The sequence below is a fragment of the Hemicordylus capensis genome, chromosome 2 (genome assembly GCF_027244095.1).
Source record: "Hemicordylus capensis ecotype Gifberg chromosome 2, rHemCap1.1.pri, whole genome shotgun sequence".
NCBI classification, from domain to species: Eukaryota; Metazoa; Chordata; class Lepidosauria; order Squamata; family Cordylidae; genus Hemicordylus; species Hemicordylus capensis.
The window spans coordinates 186,272,545-186,299,364 of NC_069658.1; the positions used below are offsets into that span (position 1 = coordinate 186,272,545).

General features: G+C 46.6%; 1 protein-coding gene across 2 annotated transcripts in view; it reads left to right on the top strand.

The window, feature by feature from the left end:
• Positions 1-3,361: 3,361 nt before the first annotated feature.
• Positions 3,362-26,820, top strand: part of FAM120C (family with sequence similarity 120C) — a 61,798-nt gene continuing 38,339 nt past the window's right edge. The window contains exons 1-9 of one of the 2 annotated variants that reach the window (XM_053295661.1): positions 3,362-4,701; positions 16,706-16,952; positions 18,034-18,116; positions 19,980-20,108; positions 21,086-21,188; positions 22,579-22,664; positions 24,618-24,934; positions 25,228-25,516; positions 25,650-25,821. In XM_053295661.1, coding sequence (XP_053151636.1) covers positions 4,099-4,701; positions 16,706-16,952; positions 18,034-18,116; positions 19,980-20,108; positions 21,086-21,188; positions 22,579-22,664; positions 24,618-24,934; positions 25,228-25,516; positions 25,650-25,821 — 2,029 coding nt within the window. In that variant the 5' untranslated portion in view covers positions 3,362-4,098. The remainder of the gene's footprint in view (positions 4,702-16,705; positions 16,953-18,033; positions 18,117-19,979; positions 20,109-21,085; positions 21,189-22,578; positions 22,665-24,617; positions 24,935-25,227; positions 25,517-25,649; positions 25,822-26,820) is intronic. The other variant, XM_053295660.1, reaches the window with a different exon arrangement.

A 26,820-nucleotide genomic window follows, 5' to 3' on the forward strand; every position in this document is an offset into this window, starting at 1 on the left:
TAGAAAAACCCTGCATGTCACTTTGTGAAATACAGCACAAACATTTGCTTTTCAATAAAGTCCAAAAAAGAATGACTTGGGAAGCTGATATCATCTGTGAAGGAGCCCTCACACGGAAGTGCAGAAAATGCAGTGGAAAGCCCTATACGTTCTTCCCTTTTTTACTCCAACTGATCTCCTGCAGAGTTTGAGGCCACCTAGCTGATATTTTAGAGACGCTGTTATCCAAAGTTGTCTTTTCTCATTTTCATGACATGACAAAGAACATATGAGATGCCGAAGAGGGGTGGTATTACTTAGCATTTTGGTTGAAATGTGTTCTCACAGGTTATATGTTCCCGCAGAAATTGGTGCTACACGAAGAGCTGGATGGTAGATTGAAAGAATGAGGTTTTTATATTCCCCTCAAGGACCACATATTTAATCTGCAGGACTAGAAGCCAATTTCTGACCTCTGCTTTAAAGCACCCAAGAAAAGCATCACGTGTGGCTTGATGAGAATCTCTAACAACATGTTCTGGTAGCCATTTGAAAGTGCAATTGTCTTTAAAGTTCATAATGCTTCAAACAATCAAGCAAACAAAAGACCTCTCTCAGTTAAAACTATTTTATTCTATTCAGAGAGAGTTATTTCTCTCTCTCCCTCTGCTAGAAATTACTGAAGAGCATGCAGGCCTAATACAACAGCATGGTAAGTTCAGGTATATGCTGTGAATAAATGTCTCCTTGGAGTTACACATGTGGGCAACTTCTCGGTTTCAGTAACAGCTTTTATGTGTGTTAATTCTACTTTAACATAGCATCTTAGGACTTATTTTTAACCCCCCACCCTTTTGGACATTGAGGCTAAGATTTTTACAGCTGCATAGAGGATGCAGGTAATCAGTTCATTGCAACAGGAATGAGGCATCTCATTCAGTTTTGAAGAAATCATAGCCCTGAATTTTATGGTAGAAAACGAATGTCTGTTATCAGCAGTTGTTTCATGTGTGTTTTTTTTAATTATTTTTGCAAGCTGTGAGTTGACTTCATTTGTACACAACCATTAACAAATATTTTTTTAAACTGTTACAAAAGAAAATAAAGGCTGTGTTGAAAGAAAAAAAATCTTGCCTGGTTTTTCCTGAAGGAAACCTTGTGGGAAATTATTTTAATAGCTTGTGTTGCTGCAAATCTATAAAACCGTGTTGCTGGCAGCCATAGTACCCATTCCTAACACATGTACTAATCCACTTCTCGTTTTAAGACACATTGCCTAGGAGATAAGTGAAGAGGCTCAAGTCTATTCATTTAACGGAAAAAGCCTTGGAAATGAAACCACCAGCAGTAATTAGCGGGGTGGGTGGGTTGCTGTCTGACAGCCCAGATGCCTGCATTTTTATGGAGATGATTTTGTGCTCAATCTTGTATTTTAAACATCAGTGCTTAAAATTGTCCAAAGCAGTTAAAACTTTGAAATGCAACACGTAAAGACCACTATTTTGGTCATTAACTGACAAACTTAAAGATCAAAATAGCAGTCTTTAGGTGTTGTATTTAAACATCAGTGATCTCTTTTATGACTTTTCCTGCATATAGATTTGGTAGTCCCAAAAGATGAAAATTTTAAAATTAGTACAGTACTACAGCAACCAGTAGAAGAGCGTGCACACAGATTTTATGTATAAACAAAACCCAATTTGCTTAAAGCCAAAATGGCTTTATCAGAGGAACTGTGTATCGGTGAGGGGCCACAGAGAAAAATACACAGGAATAAATTTCACAATGTATTTGAAAAATTAGGATACACATTTTTACAAGGCAACCCCCCCCCCAAGGTACTGTTAAATATTTATGCCAGCTATCAGAGAACATTTTGTATTATTTTTTAGTTCAAAGTCTGCATGGATTGGTGAGATCACGAATCTGTCAGTATTGTATTAGTACAACCAGAATGTTATCCTGGCTCACTGCCACCTAAGGGGGTAGTGGGGAAATGACTTGATTAGCAAGCTGGAGGTTGCCAGTTTGAATCCCCACCGGTATGTGTATCGAGCAGCAGCGATATAAGAAAAATGCTGAAAGGCATCTCACACTGTACGGGAGATGACAATGGTAAACCCCTCCTGTATTATACCAAAGAAAACGACATGGCTCTGTGGTCGTCAGGAGTTGACAATTACTTAATGGTACACTTTAACTGCCAGACAAGAATGTAAAAGCAAAAAACAAAAACTTTTTAAAAACTACACAAGATAGATCTCAGGGTGGGAGTAATGGTGTAAGGGATACTTAGCATATGTTCTAAAATGATCTGACTTTACTTTTTTTAAAAAAGTGATTTCTTAAATGCGAAGGCGAAAGCAATTAACTCGTCAGTAAAGGCACTTTTTTCCTTCACAGAACATTGTTTTAGGCTGAGAACAATACATATTTAACTTTATAGCAACTCTCAACCTCCAAGATTTTGCAAAAAGCAAAAGGTCGCAATCTGAATTATCCTATGGCACTGTTTGAAGGTATATGATGCAGTAACATTGTTGAAGCTAAGCAGGTCTACATCTGGCCAGTGTTCAGATGGCAGAACTCCTGGGAACTCGTGTACTGTACACCGCCAATATGGAAGAAAGGCGGAATCTAATTAATAAACCAGAGGCTCTGTTTCGCTGCGTTTTGATTCCTACGGAGGAGGATACAGCCCCAGCTGGCTGACAAGACCTGTGGGGGATTGCACACACTACCTAGATGGTTGCACTTTAAGGTGACGAATGTGCCTTGGGAGAAAAGGTGCCTCATTTTTGAAGGACACTAGGTGTTCTTGGTAGCACAAGCTGCAGCGACGCCCCTGGCACAATGCTGCTGATCTCGTTAACTTGGCTCATTGAATTTCCTCCGACGTAGAATTTACCAGCTTTGTCTCGTATATCTGTTGGAATGGGCTAATGATGCCACAACGATTAAAGCTGGGACTGAACTCTACCGATTTGCTTCCGAGTAATAGACATGATCAGGCTATAGGGCTGGAAGTCCTGGGCACAATTATCTGGGAATAAATCCCATTGAATTCCACTCCAACTTTCCGCGATCTGTCTCGTGCGTGCGACAGTCAATTAATCTAGACACAGAGAAGAGGATTCTGGGTATTCTTCTGTCGGTCTCTCTCTCTCTCTCGATGGCGTCCTAATCGCAGCTCTCCATAGAAGCGAGCGGTAGTTCCGTCATGAAGGCTGGTGGGAAGGTGTCAGACTACATCTCCCAGCATGCTGGGCGGGCCACAGAAGAGAGACAAGATGGCGTCGTGCGTCTTTTCACTCTACCTCCCTTTAATGGTTTACCAGCCTTAGCGCTTCTTCCCCCGAGAGAGTTTGTCTCGCGTTTTTGTAGCTCTAGGCTTGGACCATAGTATCTTCCTTGGGAAAAGATTACATTCTAGTGAGCCTGTACACCAGAGAGGCCTATGGGTTAAATAAAAAAAAAATGTCGTTTGCTTACGACAAGGCGCGAGTGCTGCTGGAAGTTGTAGTGTCGTGTTACATTTCCAAACCACAAGCTTCCTTGTTCCGTTCCTTACACGTCCCCGACTTCCGCACTTCCCGGGAGGTCAAACAACATCGCGCGCGTGAGAAGTCCGTGCAAAAAAAAAAAGAAAAATGGCTGGGCTCGCGGGTGGTCGGGAATTATAGTCCTAATGTTCTCTCCTTTTAGTTATGATTTAGGGGGAACTGTTCTAACAGGACTACAATTCCCATTTGGCTATGCGGCGCCAGGGACGAGCGAAGAAATCATGACAACATGGCGGCCCGCTCTGGCCTGGTGGGAATCGTAGTTTTACTATCGTGAACGACCTTCAGAATAAACAGACATCCGGCAGAATTAAAACTACATTTCCCGATAGGGTGCAGTTTTAACGGAGGAAAAGGAGGAGGAGAGGAGGAGGGAAGAGAAGAAGAGAGTTACAACATGGCGGCTGCATCCATCCCCCAAAACTGGGAGCTGTGAGAGACGGAGCCCCAGGAGCTGGAGCAGCCTTGACTGTGCCAGGTCCTGTTTGGGGGCGCCAACCCCTTCCCCGTTTGCCCTTGCGGAAGTGAGGCCTGCACCCCTCAACTGTGTGTCGCCATGGGGGTGCAAGGCTTCCAAGAGTTTGTGGAGAAGCGCTGCCCAGGGGCCGTGGTGCCTGTGGACCTGTTGAAGCTAGCACGGGCCGTAGGGGGACGTGGAGGTGGGGGTCCTGCCTACAGTGCCACCTTCCACCCTTCAGCCAGTTATCCCCACCCAGCTGGGGCTGCACCAGGACTGGCACCTATGGTTGGTGCTAGTCCATACCCACACTCTCCGCACGCACCAGGGTTGGCACCCACAGCACCATGCCCAGCTCGGCTCCTGGTGGATGCAGATTCTGCCTTGCAGCGCCTGTACGGTGGCTACCAGACAGACTGGGTGTGTGGGGGGCAGTGGAATGCTATGGTGGGTTACCTGGCTGCCCTTTCACAGGCCTGCCTCTACCAAGGTGGACTGGAGCTAGCTGTCATTTTCAATGGAGGACTTGGAAAGGAGAGGCTGCCCGAGTGGGGCAGGAAGGCCCAGGCTGAGAGACAGACAGCTCAGCTAATTGCTGGACATGTGGGCAACAAAGGCACTCCACCACCCCGGGCATGGTTCCTTCCTCCTGCCTGCTTGGGGCACTGTGTTCGCCTGGCCATGATTCGGTTCCGTGTCAAGGTAAGAGCTGTATGACTGTCCTGATTAAATCCCATTGTGCCTTTTGACTGTTGGCTCCTGCAGTTCTGCTGCCTTTTTGTCTGTGGTCCTGATTACATTGTAGCAGGCCTTCTAATCCTATTTCTGGAGACCTTTAATTTGTTTCCTTCCAACCATGGTCTTTCAAAACTTGTCTGTCTTCCAGAATTCCTTGTCACTTGGCACCCATTGCACTCTGTGATTAGCAGCCCTTGCATCCTGCTTTACGGTTTAGACCATTGCTACTAATTTCTCAATTGCTACCAATTTCTTCCTTGTCTTAGAATGATAGGCAACCCTTGATATTGGTATCTGCTGTTTCACCTTTTATGATTTAATGCTGTCTTCAGACCTCTCATGTTATTAATTAATTGCTGATAAAGCCAATGTGTGAATTGAGAGGTGTGTGTGTGTGTGAGAGAGAGAGAGAGAGAGATGGATTAACATTGGTTCTCTTTCAGTATGACATGGAGCCCCCTTCCTGTTGTCATAGTCCAGCCTTGCAAAGAAGTACACTGAATTTATTAGCCTGCCAGCATCCACCCAAATGTACCTTTTTAAATCCTTTATGGCACACTGACAGCCTGAAACAAAAATAATCACATCTCTACCAGGTGATAAAACCTTTCCCACTTTAGTTAACTGAAAGCATTCTTCCTTACTATAGGCTTTCAGGTGAGTAGTTATTTGAGCCAACATCTTTTTTTTCTTGTCATGTAAAATTTACCTCTTTCCAACATATGGGTTTGTTCATGCTACTGAAATGTGTCTGTTTCTGGCAACAACAGCATCTAACAGCAGGGAATGGAATTTATCCTGTGTTAGACTGGGGGCCACCTCAAATATATGTGTGTTAATTCTGAGCTGCCCCAGGTGTAAGCCTCTCTGCAATTAAAAAAAAACTTCTGGGCCCAAATCACAGGCAAAGCCCTGGACAATTAGGTGGCAAAAAGTCCCCTTATGAGTTAGGCTATATTATGTATTTTTATGCTAATGTTTATTGATTCTCATATAGCGCCTAAACAGAGACAAGCTACTCTCTTATTTTTGAAGAATTCACATTGCTGAAATCACAATAAATCTTGTGCTTGAAAATTAAAAACAAAACCTTGTCTGTTTGGCATTCAGAATGTACTCAGATATGTAGCTGCTTCAGTAATATTTTGGCATAAGGAAGGAGGTGCTACAAAAGTGATTTAAAATGCTTACAATTGAAATAGCAATGGTCAAAATTGGAACCTATAACCCCTGGCCTGCAAGCAGTACTTTAAACTAATATGCTGTGAATCCAGTTCAAAATATATCAGACTCTGCCCTCCCCGTAATGAGTGACTGTTGGCCATCTGTATTTGACTATTGGCAGATGGCAACAATGCAACAAGCAGAAGTACATTGAGTAAAGTAATGTGAATGTAATTCCTCCCATTAAATGTGATGTTTAATAGAGAACAGTAAGGAAAAACAAAAACTAATGAATCATTGTGGGGGCCGTTAGGGAGAAGTATTTAGAGTGCTGCTTTAGGATTTGGGGGTTGAAATTAAAATCTCTACTCAACCAAGAAAAGTCACACGTGCCTTGGACATGCCACAGCATTTTGAATGATCCTCATGGGGTTAGGAGGCTGGTTAAAATAAGAATTGTAAGGCTCTCTATAGGCTGAAATTTGCTGTAGAAGCAAAGTCATGGGAATAGAAGGGGATGATGACAGCAGTATGTGTAAGCTTGGCCTATGTGAGCTGGTGTACTGCAGTGGCTGTTAATGTGTGTGCCAGGCAATCTCTGGTCCAGATTCTACCTCTGCCACAAACTCTCTAGGTGGCCTTAGTTAAGGAGTGATACTATTTACCTACCTTACAGGATGGTTGTTAGGGTTATTGAGAATATACATGAAGTGCATTGAACTCTTGACCTTTGCAATTAGAAACGCTAAATCTTATGTTATCTCTGAAACTCTTCTCCTTCTTGCCCAGTAGTCCCTCTACTGTGTGCCAGCAGCCCTGGCTCCTTGTGGAATCCCACTGCAGTCTTGTGATAAAAGGTGGCCAAAAAATAGTCACTCTATTTGTGTGCTGCCTTTCCACAAGCTTTGCACTCAAGGTGGTTCACAACAACTAAAAAACACAAAACACACTCACAGCTGGTATAGAGTTGTACGTGTGTGTATATCCATTGATCCAGAGTTGGCACAAAAAGTAGAACACAGATTTTTGTTAGGAAACTGAGAATTCCAGCTTGACACATACACAAAAGTAAGGAAGCTAGTGAAGGCATGCCTTAAAGTCAATGTATGTTCAGCCTCCAAGATTTCTAAATTCCTCTTACCAAGCTTTTTCAAGAATAGAGCAACAAGTTTTTCAGTTTTGAAGGTAACAATTTTAGAATAACAGTGCCTCAGATTAAATGCAGCATGTTTGTGGTAAATTGGAGTTTGCAATGCAAAGAGATGCAAATAAACCATTGGCCTTGGTGCCAAGCAAGTTACCCATTTCTGTGTAGATCGTGTTGTGGGCTGCTGGCTCTTGTATTTATTGCAGCTTGCCCTTACGTGCTTGGTTGCAGACAGAGAACACAAGACTTCAGTTAATTCCCCCCCAGATAGCTGCTTGGAACCTCTTGAGGCCAAAGGTAAATTGGCAAGCAAAGGCTTGGAGATCAGCTGAGGCTGAGTAAGTGGTGAAGGCAGCTGATCTGAAACAGAAGAGCCTCATTACTTAGCAAATGAACAGCCCATTTCTCTTTCTTTCCCCCACCCCAGTGTGTTCACAGCACCACTTTGGGTATATGGCATTTGGTAAAGCAGTTAAACATACTGGCCATGATCTAGCCAAGTGAAGCGCTTTTTAAGTCCTGGTTTTTTCAGTGGGCTGATTTAGCTTGTGCTTGGGAATCTCTCGATTTGAAATCAGTGGGATATAAAAGCATCTACTTTGGCTTGAGCCCATTGGAGAAGAGGGAAAGCACTTGAACTCAACCAAGCTCTGGTTCTGACAGTAGCCTGTTGGGCCCCTATCCATGTATGGGCTTGCTTGCTTGTCCAGGATCCAAAGAGCTGCTGAATATGCCTGGGTTTGGGGTGGGCTTAAAGTAGCTCTCTGGTTCCTTGCCTTTTATAAAAACTTTTTTTTTTAAAAAAAGGAGGTTAATAACTGTGGGCTTAATTAAAAGGCCACATTCTTCAGGATTTCATATTATTCCCCCATGGCCTATAACATCTGCACAAAACAGCTGGGAGAAGTCATCCAGAGGTTTGGGCTGTGTCAGTCTGTCAGTGATATTCGACTGCTTCTCTTATTTTTATCCTCTGATCACGCAGAGGCAATGGAGGCCTGGGTTTGGAGTCAGGCAGTGAGGTTCCGATAAGGGCAAATAACCAAAAAGTAATCCAGACAAAAGCAAGATGCTGTTGGTTTTTGCTTATCTGGGTAGAGATCAGTGATCCCTCTAACACGGATTCCCAGATGTTGTTGACTACAACTGCCATAATCCCCAGCCAAAGGCCATTGCAGCTGGAGATAATGGGAGTTGTAGTGAACTCCTTCTGAGAATCCCTGTTAGAGGATACACTGGTAGAGATGTGCAGCCTGTTTTATTTGGGGCTTCAGATCCAGGTGGGTATCAGAGACAGGGTCTTTTCAGTGGTGGCACCACAGCTTTGGAATTCCCTCCCCAAGAAGTCTTGTCAAGCTGCTGCCCTTTCTGCGTTTATTTTGCAGGCTTTAAACATGTTTTTATGTGTTTACACAAAACTCTTAACTTCACAATGGATTATTCTGCTCTCCTATCCTATCATTTTAATGTTTTGCTATATCTTGTGTACTATATTTTTTATTTTAACTAATTATCTGCCTTGTGAGAATAATATCCATAAGGGGGTACATTTATGGAATAGCTTCCCCAGTGAGGTTCGCCTGGCTTCATCACTTTATTCTTTTAGATGCAGGGTAAAGACTTTCCCCACCTGTACTGGAGCTCAGCAGTGTGGGATCAGTCACTGAGCATGCTCGAGACAGGCTGGGAATAATTAAATGGCAGTTCCTCTCACTAGAGGGCGCCATCCCCAGTTCTGGTCCTGTCTGCTTGAGGCTCGTACGCTGAGAGTTTTTGCTATGCTGGAATTTGGATTTTGTCTTCAAAACTCTTTCCTGACCTGCTCTTTCTACTTTAAAGCGTGCAAAGGCGGGAAGGAACTTGCCTTAGGCCATTGCTTTTATTTTTTTAAACGACCAAAACAGTTTTTTCTTTATACAATTCGGCTGATTGGAGTTTTTACTTTCATTTTTATTGTTTTCTTTCTTTTCGGTCCAAGCACTTCTAGGCATGTTGCCTCTGTTATGGAGCTTGACCATGCCAAAGAGCTGCTAGGAGGCTCTCTTTCTGAGGGAGTCTGTTGCCCCCAATCTAGCTCAAGAGGCTGTGCAGCCTCCCGTCCACGTCAGCAACTCTCGATTCAGCTGCAGCCTTTCCCGCCCTGGCAGAGGCACCCGTCCTGATCCTCCTCCCTTCGCCCCGCAAGGCAGCCGCAAGAAGTAGACATAGTAAGGAGGGGAACAGAAATAAACTTTTAAAAGCTAAAAAGCTGTCGGGGTCTGTCCGCCTCAGTGAGCGTTTGCTCATTCAAGCTGTGTGCAAGCAGTCCAAGCTGCACACCAAGGAGCAGAGAGCTAAGAAGGGGAAGGATGACCAGCGCCTGGTGGGTGACTCTATGGTGTCCATCCACACTTCCCCTGTGGATGTGTTCAAGCGGGGACCAGTTGGCCCGTGCAGTCCCCCCGCACACCACTGCAGCCGACAAACAAAGTGGAGCGCCTAAGGAGCCTGCGGGCTTGGAGGAACAAAGAGAAGCCACTCGGGATGGCACTGCACAGACCACACAGGCTGGGGGGCCTTCAGGTAATGTGTCTCCCCCTTCAATGGGGCTGACTCCCCCGCCCACCCAATGTGGCTAAAAGATTTCTTTGCCAGGGAGTGCCTGCCTCTCATTGCTCAACTGCAATTGCAGGCTCCTCCAGATCCATTGCAGCCTTCCCGCCCTCTCCCTGAGGCTTCTGGCTGCCCCAATAGGCCTTTACGGCCTAATAGGCACCTCTCCTCATGCTCCCCAGATTCTAGTCCAAGGAGGGAGGCGATTCCCCTATTGGAGCGTGGGCAGTTTGCCCCCAAGCCACCTAGGCTTAGGCACAAGAGGCAGCTTCCAATGTCCTGATCTGGCTCAGATTCTGGGCAGAGGCCCCCCAAATACCCTCAGGAACCTAGGGGACCACCCCTGTCAGCTGCCCCAGCAGGCCCAGTGTTGCCACCTAGTCGGCCTGCTCCTAGCCTTCCTTCCTAACCCTTACCTAATCCCTTGCTCCCTTCCCTTTCCATTCCCCTCACTCAGCCTGCTTCTGAATCAGACCCTGAGTCACACATGCCATTGCATAAAGGACTCAGATAGAGAAAAGGGATCGCTCTCAGAGGAGGAAACCACTCCCGTGGCACCCATTTCTGAGCATCTTTTTACATCTTCTGATTTTGATGTCCTCTTATCCAAAGCTAAGTGGGCTATCAATGATGTATCTCCAGCGGATGTGGCACTACCCTCAGAATTAGATTAGAATGTTTTTCCTTCCTCTTCGGGCCCCTTGACATCTGTACATTTTCCATCTTTGTTTAAACAGGTGTTGCTGGCAGAATGGCAAAACCCAGCATCCTGTAGACCCATTGGCTCCTACCCTAGGAAACGATACCTTATCGCCTGAGGTAACCTCTTTGCTGGCCACGCCCAGGGTGGACCCACCCATTGTTCAGATGGTATCTGGGACTCTCCTGAATATTGAGAGTCAGGAGCAGCTAAGGTCTACAGAAGACAAAAAGTGCAATCTGTTGCTAAAAAAGGCCCATGACGCCTCTTCCACAGTTATTGGGGCATCCACAGCTAACTCAGTTTTTGCCAGGGCTTCCATTTTAAAAGCTAAGCAGTTGGCACCTTTAGTGCCCCCAGGAAATTCCAAATTAAGACAGGAAATTCCAAATTAATTTATTAAAATGGCTAAGGCTGCTGCCTTCATGGCAGACTCCAGTCTTGACTATCCAAGAGGCTTCGAGAGCCCTGGCCTCTGGGGTAGTTTTGCGCAGATCGCTGTGGCTCAAGGGAGGGCAGGTTGATTCCAAATCTAAGATATCCTTAACGACCTCTCCCTACTCGGGTACCACTCTTTTTGGCCGTTCCCTAGATCCGGTTCTGATGGAGACTAAGGATAAAAAGAAGGCTATGCCCACCACCAGAAGGGATTGCCACAGAGGTTTTTGCAACCCAGGTAGCTCCTTTCGTAACCAAAGACAATTTCACAACCCTCCTTCCTTTCGTGCAGGAGACATCAGGCAAACCAACTTTAGAGGTGTGGGAAGGTACCAGTGGAGGCCATGAGGCAGAGGCTCTTCCAGTCCACAAGGCAATAGAGCCCCTAACACAGTTGCCCACTGTAATAAATGACAATGACTACCTGCCCATAGGGGGCAGGCTTCATCAGTTCGCACTCACGTGGCTGTCCACAACCCAGGATCAATGGGTATTGGACACAGTATTCAAAGGTTATTCACTGGATCTGACTCTCATACCTTATGATTTCTTCTATACTACTCTGCTCTCTCGGATAGGAAAACATCTTCTGATGACCGAGGCGATCCAACATCTTCTACAGACTCGGGCGATCGAACACGTTCCTTGGATGCTAAGATGCTCCGATGTTTACTCGCTACTTTTCCTGGTGCCCAAGAAGGACAGATCCCGGAAGGCGGTTCTAAACCTCAAGCATCTCAACAGGTTCATCAAGAAGAGGAAATTCAGGATGGAGTCCCTTTGGTCCATCAAGCAGGCAGTTCTTCCATACAACTTCCTTGCATCAGTGGACCTTTCAGAGGCGTACCTGCATATCCCTATCCTCCCGAAGCACAGGAAATTCCTCTGCTTCTTCTACAACCACCACCTTTTTCAATATCGGGCTCTCCCGTTTGGCCTAGCTTCGGCCCCACAGGTGTTCACGAAGGTTATGGCGACCCTCACAGCTCACCTCCGCCTATAGGGGGTGTGCATCTATCCGTAACTGGGCAACCTACTTATCAGGGCTTCGTCCTTCCCAGTAGTCCAGGAGCATGTGCAGCTCATGCTTCAGTGTCTCAGGGATCATGGCTTCATTGTGAATCTGGACAAGAGTTGCCTACTCCCTCGCAATCACTTCAGCACTTACGAGCAGTCTTTCATACCATTCCAGCGATGATGACACTTCCTACAGAGAGGAAAACCAAGATAACATCTGCCATCGCCCCCCTGCTTCATGCCACATCAGTGGACCTGATACTGTTAGCCCAGATTCTGGGGCTGATTATTGCCGCCATGGAATGTACCCCCTGGGCCAGGTGGCATTCACGGCTTCTTCAATGGCTTCTTCTCCAATACTAGGAAGCCATTATGGCTGTGTCTCACATTCCAGTACCCCTCTTGAGCCGGGTCAAGAATTCCTTCCTTTGGTGGTTCTCACCAGCGCTGAAGGAGGGTCTGCCGTTTTTGGAACCACAGAAGATCCTGACCACAATGGATGCCAGCCTCATGGCCTGGGGGGCAGTCTGCGAGGACCACCCAGCACAGGGTCTCTGGTCTGCATCAGAAAAGAAATGGAACACCAACTGCCTGGAGCTCAGGGCAGCCAGATTAGCCCTTCTACATTTTTAGGCTTTGATTCAGGACAAGCTAGTCCTCGTCCGGACAGACAATACTACCACCAAAGCCCACAACAGTCGCCAGGGGGGTACTCGTTCCAAGGGCCTGATGAAGGAGTCTGACCTCCTCTTCGCCTTGGCTGAAAGGCACCTCCTATCCATAACTGCAGAACACCTAAGTGGAGTGGACAACCTGCAGGTGAATTGTCTAAGCCGTCAGTTGGTCAATCTCTCGGAATGGAAATTACATCCTCAAATTTTTCGTCAGATCTCCAAGCATCTGGGCACTCCTCTAGTAGACCTCTTCACGTCTCCCCTCAATGCCCAAGTGCCAAGGTTCATCTCAAGGTTTCTATCCCAGCAAGCGGAAGCCATGGACGCTCTCACATCGCCATGGCCTCAAATGTTGCTTTATGCATTCCCCCCCACGACACCGATTCTTTCAAAGGTAGTCAGGAAACTGCGTCTAGAGAGAGCGGAGATCATACTCATTGCCCCCCACTGACCGAGGTGGGCATGGTTTGCGGACCTGGTCAACATGTCAGTCTCTCCACCATGGCGACTCCCGCTTCACCCAGATCTTCTGTCGCAAGGGCCCATATTTCATCCGGACCCCAGCTGGCTCAACTTTGCACCTGGAAATTAAGCGCCGCAAGCAAGGCAACGAAGGATATTCACAACAGGTTCTAGATACCATCCTAGCCTCTTGCCGCCCAGCTACTCAACACATCTACCAAGCCACCTGGGCGGCATTCTCCAGATGGGCCCGTAGGAAGAGCATCAACCCCATTTCTGCAGGGAGTCCCAAAGTCCTCATTTTCTTCCAATCCGGTCTGGAGTTACATTAAAAACCATCCACTTTGAAAGGACCGGTCTCTGCCTTGGCTTCGGTTCTGGATATTTTGGATCCTGGGACACAGTCCTTGCACCCGCATATCTCTCATTTCCTCAGGGGAGCTTCCAGGTTGGCTCCACTGCCAGTGCCTCGCTTCCCCTCATGGAACCTCAACAAGGTGCTGAACGCCCTCACCTTGCCACCCTTTGAGCCCCTGAGTTCCATCCCTCTGAGGATTCTGTCTAATAAGACTCTTTTCCTGGTGTCCATCACGTCAGCCCGCAGGGTTTCGGAACTAAGAGCTCTCTTGGTCCCTAAGGAACTGTGCATCTTCCAGCCTGATAAGGCCATTCTGTGATTGGACCCGACCTTTTAACCAAAGGTTAATATGATTTTCCATCGCTCCCAGGATGTCATCTTACCCTCCTTCTGCCACAACCCCTCTCATCACAAAGAAAAGCTCTGGCACAAACTAGATGTCCGTTGCGCCTTGCGTTTCTATATCTGACGCACCGAGGATACTAGGCGGTCAGATGCCTTTTTTGTCTCTTTTCAGTCTCATAATCTAGGCCAGAAGGCTTTGAAATCCTCTTTGGCAGTCTGGATTAGGGCATGCATTAGGATCACATATGAGTCTCAGAACATGCTCCCCCCGGCGGGTATTCCACTCCACCCGTATCTCTGCAGCGTCTGCAGCCTTCTCTACCCAAGCACCGCTGGCGGATATTTGCAGGGCAGCAACGTGGAGCTCTGTCACTCCCTTTATCCATCACTATAAGATTCCTTCTTTTGCTTCTTCTCAGGTGGCCTTTGGCCATAGGGTTCTACAACAGGTGGACTAAAGCAGTTTCTCACCTGCCGGTCCATGGACCTGTGCTGGTCTGCAAGGCATTGGGTACTGGTCCGTGAGGCATCACTAATAAAAATAACGCCCCCTCCCAAAAAAAACCCAAATTCTGGGCTGGTGGGGGCCACCACCGGGAGCTCTCCAGAGTTCATTTCGAGGCAGTCCTTGCTGCTGGATAACGTTCATTTTAATGAAGTGAAATGAACAGTATCCAGCAGCGAGGGCTGTCTGCCTAAAAATGAGCTCTGGAGAGCTCACCCGGGCTCCGTGGATCCCGGGCCCCACCCCCTGCATGTGATGTGATATGTGCAGTGGGGCGGGGCCCAGGATCCACTGAGCCTGTGCAAGTTATTTGGAGCTCATTTCTAGGCAAGCAGCCCTCATTCCTGGATAATGTTCCTTTTGAGGAAGCAAAATGAACATTATCTAGCAGTGAGGGCTGCCTGGAAATGAGCTCCGCAAGAGCTCCAGCCAGCTCGAAATTGTTTTTTGAGGGGTGCATGGGGATGAGGGTGGGGGTGAGGGGGCGACCGCTTTACTAACTGCTGGTCCAGGAAAGTGCACACGAAGAATGTACTGGTCCATGAATCAAAAAACATTGAGAAACATTGGTTTAAAACATCCTCTCCCTTCACCCCCAGGTCTTCGGGGATACTGCTTGGGCATGTCCCACACTGATGAGCTCCTGTACACGGGGACAAAGGAACATTGGTCTTACCTGTGAAGGGTTCTTTTCCCCTGTAACTGGAGCTCATCAGGTCCTCCCAGATGTTTTTTCTCAGGGTACCTGGGCTTTTTGCCCCTTTGTATATAGTTGGAAGGGCTAGGTCATTTTTGGGAGGAGGCAGCTTCCAGGGTTATAATGCTATTCCTTACTGCCCTTTCTGTCTCTTTCTCTACCTTTTTCTGTTTTTTCCTCATTTCGTTGGGGAGTTGTTCTTGATATTTTCGTTTTTTGAGTTTGGTATTTTTTTAGCAAAGCCTCAGCCTTCTTCACCACTCTTCGCTTCAGTCCCGGAACTGGAGATGGCGCCCTCTAGCAAGAGGAACTGCTGTTTAATTATTTCCGGCCTGTCTCAAGAATGGTGACTGATTCCACTCTGATGAGCTCCAGCACAGGGAAAAAGAACCCTCCACAGGTTCCTTTCTTCACCATAATCAGAGCCCATCCTAGTATTATGGGCCCATCTTGGTATTCTTCCCAGCATGCCTCGGGACAGACAGGATGTTCACACAGCAGACTTGCCAGCTAAGAGTAGGAGGAGCCCCAAACACCAGTTCCTTCCTGTCTCATCCAGGCCTTTTAATTTTTTAATTCTGATTTTCAGATTTGATCTGGTTTTTAAACTAATTTTAAAATGAGATTTTAAGCTGCTTTGAATTGTGTTTGTATTTTTATTTTACCTTTTTTTTCTTTTTTATTGGATGTTTTAATGTTGTGCTGTGAGTCTCTCAGAGAACAATTTGTGATGGACTGGCTAACAAATAAAGAGGTTTTTATTATTTCTGTATTTGCTTGTTTATTTCTAGAATAATCAAATATTTGAGCCAGTTTCACCATATATGATCACCAAGGAACTGATAATGCAGCTCATTTATAACAAGACAACACTTTTCTTTTCTCAGCTTAAAGATGTCATGATTTTCTTTCAAGGCAAAAAGCCCTCAAGATTACAGTGACAGGACCCAGTCCCTTTAAATCATGCAGACTTAAAAGAACAAGGTTGTGTTGAAACCTATAGCTTGTCAGATAAACCAAATGGGTCCTTTTTATAGTGTTCAAATTATCTTGTGAAAGATCATCATACTCTTATACATTATTTATTTATATCTTGGGAAATTTTGTTGAAAAGAGGGGTGTGTCTGTCATATTCATATTCCTGGTTTACAGTTGATCACACTTGCTTTAGTCATTTCTGTCTTGCTTTGGGGGGGGTGACTTTTAAAGACTTTTTGTCACTAAAAGAGCTTTCTGGTCCCCTGCCTCCCCCACCCCAAAAGCCATGTACTGTATAATTTACTGTATGCAGTCTCCTCTGAAGAATGACTGGCTGTTTTTGTCCTACTTGGTCTTGACTGTTCAAATACATTAGTAAATTAAAATTCATGTTGGATGTTTTAATTCTTAAACACCTAGGCCTAGTGCATATATAATGTTTCCCAATCTCTTAAACATGGTTAAGAGATCAAAAATCAGGCACTTCCCCTCTCTTTCCCTTTGACTTGGACACTCCTTCCTTTCACTCTAATTCCCCCTTTCCCTTTTGAATACTAAACATGGTTGGCATTGTATCTAACACAGCACAACCATGGTTAACAGCAACCATGTTCTGCAAAGCAGCATGTTCTAAAAGTAGGCATGCTTTCTAGATACTTTGTTTAAAGGTAATTTAGATACTCCTGCATAATGCCTTTCTTCTTCCGAGGGGCAACAAGCAGCCTTCTGCATATAGAAGTAGCAGGAGGGTAATGTTTGTGAAGATATTGCCCTGAAGGAAGTTCTTTGTTGGGACTTCTTAGCAGAAGGCATGTGTTAAGGAAAAGAGTCTTGCTGTTGTGTGTCTCTACTCAGCCTTGTACCATATTTTCTTCTTTCTTCTTTTTGTAGGTTTTCCAGAGCCTGGAGGATCATCATCAGGAAGTGGTATCCTTCTTCCGGGAAAATGGCTTCCATGGCCTGATAGCCCATGATTCGGAGTATGCCCTGTGCAATATACCTTCCTATTACAGCTCTCATGCCCTCAAGCTGAGCTGGAATGGCAAAAACCTCACCACCAACCAGTTCCTCATGCAGGAAGTAGCCAAGCAGCTGGGCCTCAAGCTGAGCAGCTTTCCCATCTTTGCTGCCCTACTAGGTAAGTGGGAACTCTGTATGAGTGTGTGTGCATATGTATACAAGCATCTGTATACATGAGAAAGTGGGTAAAGTGGTTGGAGGCCTAGGGCCTAATAGAAATAAAACTCACTGGGAAGGATGTTCCAGAGGTAGCGTGCCACAGTGAAGGAGGCCCTCTCCCCAGGACTTTGCGGTGGAGAGGGCTAGATCCAGAGTGTGATCTATGATATGCTGTGATAGCCTTCCAGTTGGCACAGTGACCAAGACTTCAGCTGCCCCTGACAAGATAGGCCTGGCATAGATATTCCCTAGTCAGATTAGAATCCCTAATCTGGCCCTAAGCCATAACACCAAAATCTAGCAGGTTCATTTCAGTGAGAGAGTGAAGCTCTTCTCACGTTCCATGAGAAGAACTTCTGTCAGGTCTGTGGGGAGAGCAAGCTTAGCCTGCTCTCCCCACAGACGATCAAAGTGCAGCCCTGGGTGGTCGAATCGGTTGCCCACACAACTGCTGGCTGCGTCACGGAGCCGGTGGGGGCTGTGGGGATTGGGGGCTGTGCGGCCCCTGGAAGTCCCAGGATGCCCCACGCGAGTGCTTGGGGCATCCTGGAGAGACCCCCAAACCTGAGAGGCTGCCTGTAGTCAAGGGTCTGCTCGTTTGTTGCCACGCACTGCTGCGACACACAAGCAAAAAAAAAATGAGGTTAACAGAGCGCTCACTCCATTAACCTCATTTGAGGGGAGAGGAGATTAGGCGGGCTAGCTGCCTTGGGAGCACTGAGCTTGCCTGCGAGCCTGGTTGTTCCCACGAACACTTGAAAGCAGGCTAAGCTCCCTTAGCCCACTTTCCAATGATCGTGGGAATAGCCTCAATGTATTTGTATCTATCCCTTGCCCATTGGAATAGTAGAGAAAGGAATCAGGGGTGTGGAGAAAGATGGCTTGAATCTCATTGCTGTTCATTGGCAAGCGTTATATTACTCTGCCGTTCTCACCTAGGTGGCCAGATTTGGCTTTTAAAAAGCCAATTTCTAGCTTACGGCCCATTTGACCCACGAGTATACCCCTTAGGTTCTGGCAACTCTGCTTCTCACTCTCAGGGAACCACATCCTTCCAGATGAGGATCTAGCTGCCTTCCATTGGAGCCTGCTTGGACCAGATCACCCACTGGCTTCACTCAAGGTAAAGTCCACATCCTTTTGTCCTGTCCATTGAGTAGCAAGGCAGGAAATGCTGGCTTGAAAGGGCTGTCAAGGCTTCATTTTGGGGGAGAAGAACTGGTGAAGTGCTCTTTTGAGGAGAAGACACCACAGATTGGATGAGAACCAGTACTCAAAAACAACTCATTGGAAGGGGTTTCTAGAAAGTGAGGAAGGACTGCATTTCTGAATTGTGTGACCAGCTCTGGGAAAGGCATGGGTTCTTATGGTTGAAGAGGTGGTTGTGGGGGCACCAGTCCTGAGACTTGAGGCTTCAGTCTGGGTTCTGAAAAGAAGTGTGGGGAGGAGGAATGCAGTTTGGTCAGGGTCTAGAAACTTGGAACTTCTGGGTTCTTCCTTCATTTTGGAAAGGGTTTTGAGATATGATATTGATGATAGAAACTAGACAATGCTATGTCAGAGACTAGAAACTGGAACTATGGTGGCCTTCTGGTGGAAGGACACAGTGTATAATCACAAGCTCAAAAGAAGAGCCATTGTGGCTGCCTTCTCTGGCTCGAGTTACTGGATTCACTCCTGCCTTCTGCTTGTGATACTCTATGCTGGCTGCTCAATTCACACTTTCAGCCACAGTCAGGGGTTGTGTTGGCCACAGGTACAGGTGAAACTCGGAAAATTAGAATATCGTGCAAAAGTCCATTAATTTCAGTAATGCAAATTAAAAGGTGAAACTGATATATGAGACAGATGCATTACATGCAAAGCGAGATAAGTCAAGCCTTAATTTGTTATAATTGTGATGATCATGGCGTACAGCTCATGAGAACCCCAAATCCACAATCTCAGAAAATTAGAATATTACATGGAACCAAGAAGACAAGGATTGAAGAATAGAACAGTATCGGACCTCTGAAAAGTATAAGCATGCATATGTATTCAGTACTTGGTTTGGTCCCCTTTTGCAGCAATTACTGCCTCAGTGCGGCGTGGCATGGATGCTATCAGCCTGTGGCACTGATGAGGTATTATGGAAGACCAGGATGCTTCATTAGCGGCCTTCAGCAATTCTGCATTGTTTGGTCTCATGTCTCTCCTCCTTCTCTTGGCAATGCCCCATAGATTCTCTATGGGTTCAGGTCAGGCGAGTTTGCTGGCCAATCAAGCACAGTACACTGTATACTTTTCAGAGGTCCGATATTGTTCTATTCTTCAATCCTTGTCTTCTTGGTTCCATGTAATATTCTAATTTTCTGAGATTGTGGATTTGGGGTTTTCATGAGCTGTACGCCATGATCATCACAATTATAACAAATTAAGGCTTGACTTATCTCGCTTTGCATGTAATGTGTCTGTCTCATATATCAGTTTCACCTTTTAATTTGCATTACTGAAATTAATGGACTTTTGCACGATATTCTAATTTTCTGAGTTTCACCTGTACACTGGTATATGATCAGTGTTAACTGCAATATAAAAAGTGTCTATCCCATCTATTAGTTCTACAAGGGCTCTTGAGGTGGCTTACAATAGAAGGACCTTGGAGTACCATGCTTTTAGAGTAGAGCTCATCAGCTGGATCAACAGTAGAGCAATACCCCAGAGCTAAATCCTGCTCCTGAGAAGTACAAGCTGTGTGTTCCTTCCCTCACACATACAAAAATGCTAATCCAGAGGGAAAAGATGTATAGAAGTAGTAGGTATCTTTGGCAACAGGGTTTCTAGTTAATGCCCTGGGTACATGGGGTGACTGTCCCCTTTCCTTCTCAGAGTGGCACTCTGGTAAAACTTGTTTTGCTGGCCAGGGCCACAGAGGATGGAGATGTTGCCTCGCTGCACTTTGCTTCTTCCTAGGACTTTGCTTGAGTGCTTTGTGTGCTGGTTCCAGGTGCGCGCCCACCAGCTGGTCCTGCCACCCTGCGATGTAGTCATCAAAGCTGTGTCTGAATACGTCGGGTCCATCAAAAACCCTTCCAACCTGGATGTGATAGGGAGAGATGTCTTCAAACACTCCCAGGTGAGATGGAAGCTGTGGCATGGGGTTAGATCCTTCTCTGTCCTGAGAGCTTAGCCTGGAATGGTAGCAGGCCCTATATATCAGAGCTAACATAAGTCACAGATGGTGTTGTGGGGTGGAGTAGTGGGGTGGATGGCAGTGTGCTCTTAAGGTGTGCATGCTCACAAGTTTTTTTTATGTCCTCTCAGTTAATTTTAGATCCTTAAGTTGAATCGGGAAGGCCCCATTCTGAATGCACGTGTACCCACATGGCCTTGATACTGCCTCCCAGAACAAAACTCATTCCACACAAAGATGGGGAAAATTAGAGAGAACACTGGTGGGAGGGGATTAAAGGATCCACAGAGGAGAAGAGGTTTAGTCATGGTGGCTGACAAAGTGAGGAATAGAGCCCAGGCTGTCTCATTTTACAACATCTGCTGTCTACAAAAGCTAACTCGCTCCTGGTTTCTTGCAAACCCTTCCTCCTACCCTATAATAACTGCAAATCCTATACGTACACTAGTAGGGCAGTTCACATGATCAACATAAGGATAGGAGAAACCCCCTATCCTAATTCAGGCACTGGGTGCACAATTTTTGATAGATATAAACAAGGCAGAGGTGGGGAGCTTGATCGTTGGTCAGGCCCCAGCTGGGTAGAATGACTTTTCCACCTGCCTCATTTGGAAGCTGGGGACAGAATCTGGGTAGGTTGCGCCAGTCCTGCCCAACTGGGGCTTGACTGACGATCGAACTCCCTGCCTCCGACGTTGTTTTTATCCAACACACAGTTGAAAATAGGGAGATCGTCCAGATCCTGAATTAGGGTAGGGAACCTGCCCTCTGTACTTGTGGCTCACTATGCCTGCCTATGAGGTGGCTGGCTCAGGAGTAGAGTTGGCAATTCACCCAGCCACCAGTAGTGGTAGCAGTTGGCTGAACTCCTTTCTCTGCCCCTATCACTGCCTTCCTTTTCCTCTGGTTCCACCCCCCAGTCCAGGACCGAAGATAAAATTGAACGTTTCAAGAAGGCCGTAGAATATTATTCAGTGGCCACGAAGGCACCCCCTACGCCAGTGGGCCAATCCCCGTATGTTCGTGAGTATCCAGGCGACGCTGGTGAACTTCACCTCTCTCTCAACCGTGTCTTTTCCCACTGTCCACAAAAGTGAGGCCCTGCCTGATACCCGTTGGTGTCCTCTGCTGGGAGAGGTCAAATCTGGACTTACCTCTAGAGTTGCCACCTCCTGGCCTAAAGAGGGCTTTGGTGCCTTTAAACTACACAGTTGGATGAAGTTTGGAGTGGTTTCTCCTGTCATAATAGTTGAGGGAATCAAACGCTACCTGTGGACTTCTCCCCATCGTGGCCTTTTAAAGGCACAGGAACACCTTTCCAGGCCAGGTGCTGGTAATCTTATTGACCCATTACCTATCCATCATTCTTCCCTGCTCATGAAAGTATTCTTAAATACATCAGGGTCAGTGTTCCCTCTAAAGTGTGCGCGCACTCATGTTTTTGGATGTCCACTCCGTTGATTTTAGATCCCGCTCAAGTTGAATCAAGCAGGCCCCATTCTGAATGCATGTGCACACACATTGCCTTGATACTGCAGCCCAGAACAAAACACATTGCTCACACAGATGAACAAAATGAGAGAGAACACTGATCAGGTTCCCTGCATGTGAAAGATCTCTTAACAATTAAGATTTTATTAAGTGGTTCTGAGTGTGCAGTCTTGCTTGATAGGATTGGTGCCTGGTCGGATCAGATCAATGTCCCCAGTCCAGCAGTTGTTGTGGGGTTTTGGGGCAAGAATTCCAGCAACCAGATGTGCCACATAGCCCACTAGAAATTGTCCAGTGTCTGTCAGTCGGCTGCCGTCTACCTTTTGCCCACCCCTGGCCAAGGCAACTTCTTTTTCTGCAGTCAGCATATTGGTCAACACCCCTTCGCTGTTTCCTAGAGCGTATCATACTGGGACTGGAGTGGCTACCTTTTTCATCCAATAGTGTAGAACCAATTCATCCAGCATTCCCGAAGTAAAGTATACATAAATGATCTTACCCTGTGGTGTTCCACGGATGCTTTTCAGGAGTTACTCAATGAGATAAAAGGAGCAGTGGATTAGCCACTCTCTATTATCTGTCTCCACTTCATGTGGATCACCCAGCAGGGTTTTTGGGCCTAACGTTTGCCTCTCTGTGAATATAAGAGTGCACCCCAGGACCACCTCCAAAATCTTCTGCAAGGCATTAGGGTTCCATGGCAGAGGGCTTGCTATATCCAGAGTTGCCTAAGAGTAAGACATCTGAAAGTCATAGGCCAGCATGAAAAGGTAGCTTTTACTTGTTTTTGTCAAACACTTCCCAGCTTAACCAACTTGTGCATTGACAGGTAGCCCCTCTCAGCCCTTTAATGGTCCCAGCAGAGCCATTCTGGAATGGGGGAGTTTCCATGTATAACAAGAGGCCAATTCTGTGTTTCCAGTCCCAGGTTTTGGACCCAACCACTTTGCAGGGATGGCACCTATGAATCGCAATCCAATGGTACCAGTCCCTTCTGGAAAGGCCATGGTAAGTGCCAAAGTGTAGTGGCTCAAAACCTTTAAAAACCAACCAGCCAATAATTCTCCAAGGGGAGGGACCAGATGGTAGTTGGTCTTGCTCAGGCTGATGGAGGGGCCTCGCTGCTGGGCCTCACCCTCTGCTGCAGCCTTATGGAAATGGTGGTGGTGGACACAGATATTGCTGATGCCATTGCTGTGCTTGTGATGGATATGCTAATGGCAGTGCCTTATTGCTCGTTGGCTTAGAGCTGGAGAACTGTTGCTTAATGCAAACCCAACCTAAAAAGATGATGTATTACACATTGGGTATTTATTTATTTTATTTATTTAACGTATTTTTATACCGCCCAAAACTTACGTCTCTGTGGGTAGAATGAAGTGGTAGAATACTGGACTATGCCACATCAGATTGCAGGGGTGGATGTATTTTTTGAATGCGCCATCAAGTAAAATGTTTCCTGCATGCAACAAACTACAGCATATCAGGAAGATGGTCACACTATACATCTTGCTCTGATGTGCTGGATTGCAGTGTGCATGTTGGAAGGCATTAATATATACCTCATGCACAGCCTGAAATGGTATAGTCCCATCATGGTCTCCCTCATCCTGCATAATGTGTCACTTAGCCAAAAGAAAGCTAGATTCTATGTGGGCAGGATAAATTGTGCAAATGATGCCAAGGATGGCTCATCTGCAGAACTCCCAGTGCTTAGTCCTGTTTGGGAGGTGGGGGAACAGTGGTATCGGAATGGTCTCTCCCTTCCCCCTTTCCAAACCTGTTGCCTTGCATGACTCCAGCCAAACCAGCACTGTGTCTATTCTGTGGATTTGTGATGGCCTCATGAATGAATAACGTTATTACGATCTTTGATCAGACATACAAACAAGCCAATAATACTGCATTCAGATAAGAGTTCTATCCTACAATACACACCAACAAAATAGCCATTTTGTAGCAGCATCTAAGAGAGAGAACCAGAAGTTAACTGTTGGCAGATGTTAACAGCAGCCGCACAAAATTTGGCAACATTATGAGTGATAGGTTTCTTATCTACAAGAAGAAGTGTGGCATAAAATTCATCAGTTTGGCCAGGGCAATGTAATAACAGGGGATTAATAAGATTGCACCAACTATCATTATAAAAGGAACAGTACATTCAACCTTGCCTGAACCACAAGGGCAGATCCAACTGGCCAAGGGGATTTAAAAGATTTTCCCAAATAAAACTGCTGCTGGTAAAGCATCATGTCTTGCTCTGAGAAACACTCTGTGATGATGATGTCCTCATGGAATTTGGCTATTTGGGGTTTTTTTTCCCCTTTTAAAAAAATTTCTTTAAGCTACTTTCTAGTTCTTATAGCTGTTTGAGGTGAATTTGGAAAGTTCTGGTCAGTGCTTGATCTTGGGAGCTAAAGAGGAATTAGCAGAGGTTTTAATGCTCTGCATTATTCCTTGTCCCCTCTCATGCGGGCAAACAAAAATATATAAATATGTATACTCATAACGTTCACCCTTGGGGTACATTCTTTTTTTAAAAAAACTATCTCCATTTCCTTATAGTGGCTTACGTGTGGTCTCCAAGCACTATTTGGTTGCACACCCACTTTGCTTCCACAGTGTTACAGTGCCAGCCAGTTCACTGAGGGTGCTTCCAGCTGGTTCACTCAGCCTAATAAGGACCTCCCAGTAAGGACCTTTCTGCAGAATTGGTATACCGTATGAACATATGAAACTGCCTTATACTGAGTCTAGCCCCAGAACTGTTGACTGTGACTGCCTTTGGTAAAGGTCTTTCCCAGTCTCTCTCCTGGAGATGTCAGGAAGTGAACCTGGGACCTTCTGCATGCAAAGTGTATGCTTCAGTCACTGAGCTATGGTTTCCCTTCAGGCTTGGAACTAGTATCCCTGACTATTGCCCGTCAACTCCTTCCCACTTCTCTTTGCTTCCGTCTCCAGTTCACACCCCAGATGGGGCCAAAGATGCAGTACCAGCCACCTGCTCCACATGGTGGCGTTGCCGCCTCCTCGTCGTTTCTTCCTGGCCCTGCTTCCAGTTTTCTCTTCTCTCCACACGGCCTGACGGATACAGCCCCCTTCCATGAGGACCCTGGCTTGAAGAGTGGACACTTCAACAACTGGCCAGTGTCTTATGACAGCTGTCCCCCCAAGTTCCCCAACCACCACCTGAGCACCAAACCTTCCCCTTCATCTGGGCCTGGTTCTTCACCTTCCTCCTCCTCTGATGGAGAAGAACACAATGGAGCCAGCTCCAAGTGAGTGGGGAGCCCAGTATGGTTCTGAGATTGGCAAGACCAACTCTGGGCTGGCTCTGTGTGTGTGTGGGGGGGGAAGGTAGAAAACAGGTCCCAGAGCTGCTATCCCCAGCTCTGGGAAAGGGGGTAGACTTAGTAGGTAGTAGCATCGATGGGATGGAAGAGCCAGGATTCCTAGGCTCTCATCCCACTGTTTGGCCAGGGTCGGGGGAAAGAAGGGGAAGAGTCTTGGCTTTACCACTTGCCCTGGGATGTGGAGCTACTAGTATATCCTTTTCCTCTTGTTCCTTCAGCCACGTGTCCGAAACGGTGTCTCGCAAGTCTGGCTGGGAGGATCCTGGGGGTGAAAAGATGATGAGCCAGGGCTGGGGGCAGCCTCATGGGGGTGCTGGCAACTCAGAGAGGAACCTCGGTGGTGGACCTGAGGCCCATATCCCCTCGCTGCTCTCCATGGCGACCCGCAACCACATGGACATCACCACCCCACCCCTGCCCCCTATTGCCCCTGAGGTTCTTCGTGTGGCTGAACACCGGCACCGCCGAGGGCTGATGTACCCCTTCATTTACCATGTTCTTACCAAGGTGAGAGGGGCCAATGGGCCTTTTGGGTTCTGCCAGCTGGTGCTCTGCAGGGAATCTACGGGGGCTTTGAGAGCATCAGAGGATGCTGAGGACTAGCCCTTCTGGATTCCCATTTTCCAATGCTCCACTCCAGGGTGAAATCAAGATCCCAGTGTGCATTGAAGATGAGTGCAACGCTGAGCTGCCACCAGCAGCTGTCCTCTTCCGGGCTGCCCGGCAGTATGTCTATGGCGTTCTCTTCAGCGTGGCTGAGACCCAGCGGCGGATGGAACGCCTGGCTGTGCGCAAGCGCATCCCTGTGGAAAGTAGGTGGCTTCTACAACCATGAGCATGCTTGCTTAATGCTCCCGAGCTGCTGCCCTCCTCTAAAACGGGGGGCAAGTCTTTCATGAGCAGTGGCTGGGATATGCTGTGCTCACTGGCAGACAAGGGTCTTGTTCTTGTTTGTCTCGGTTAGGTGAGGTGTTGACTGCCTGCCTCTACAGTGCATTTAGTGTGAGTGGTCTGTGCTTGGTGTAATGTTCTCCCCCCACTTGCCCACCCATGTTTGTTTACATTGGCCTAATGGGGAAATGCTTGTAGGCCTTTTACTGCTTTTGCTGTCGTCTTAGGTCTTAAAAGTGTGCCTGAGCTTGTACTACTAGCATCCAAAGCTTTTTCCTAGACAGAAGCTAGAGTCTAGCAGCTAGCTCCTTTTTGGTCCTGTGAGGTTGGTTTGTCCTTGACTTGCCCACAACATTGTTAGAGGGCTCTGGGGTGTACTGCAAGTCTCTGGCCATACCAGTGTGGAATTTGGTATCCTACAAGTCTCATGATTGTTTTTGTTTTTAAAAGCACTAATTGCATTTGCAAATAAATGCTTGCAAAGGAGTGGCTGTTCCTGGAGAGACTTTACAATCCTCAGAGGGGGACTTGAGTGGTCTGGAGGCAGGGGGCCCTTGAGTTGTACAGCTTTGTTCCCATGATAAGTAGAAGCAGAATTTCTTTAATGCAAAATAAACAAATTTGCTTGCTTTACATACTTTTGGACACCACATTTGGGTTGTGTTAAATATAAGAATTGCTTTGCTGTATCAGACCAAAGATCCACCTAGTGCAGCATTCTGCTCCCCACAGTGGCCAGCCAAATGCCTTTGGGAAGCCCACAAGCAGGACATGAGGGCCATCGCCCTCTCCCACTGCTGCTCCCCAGCGCCTGGTGTTCAGGGGCATACTGCTTCTCAACATGGGAATTCCATATAGTCGTCCTGACTGTGGCCAGTGATAGACCTCTCCTCCATGGATCTGGCCAATCTCGATTTAAA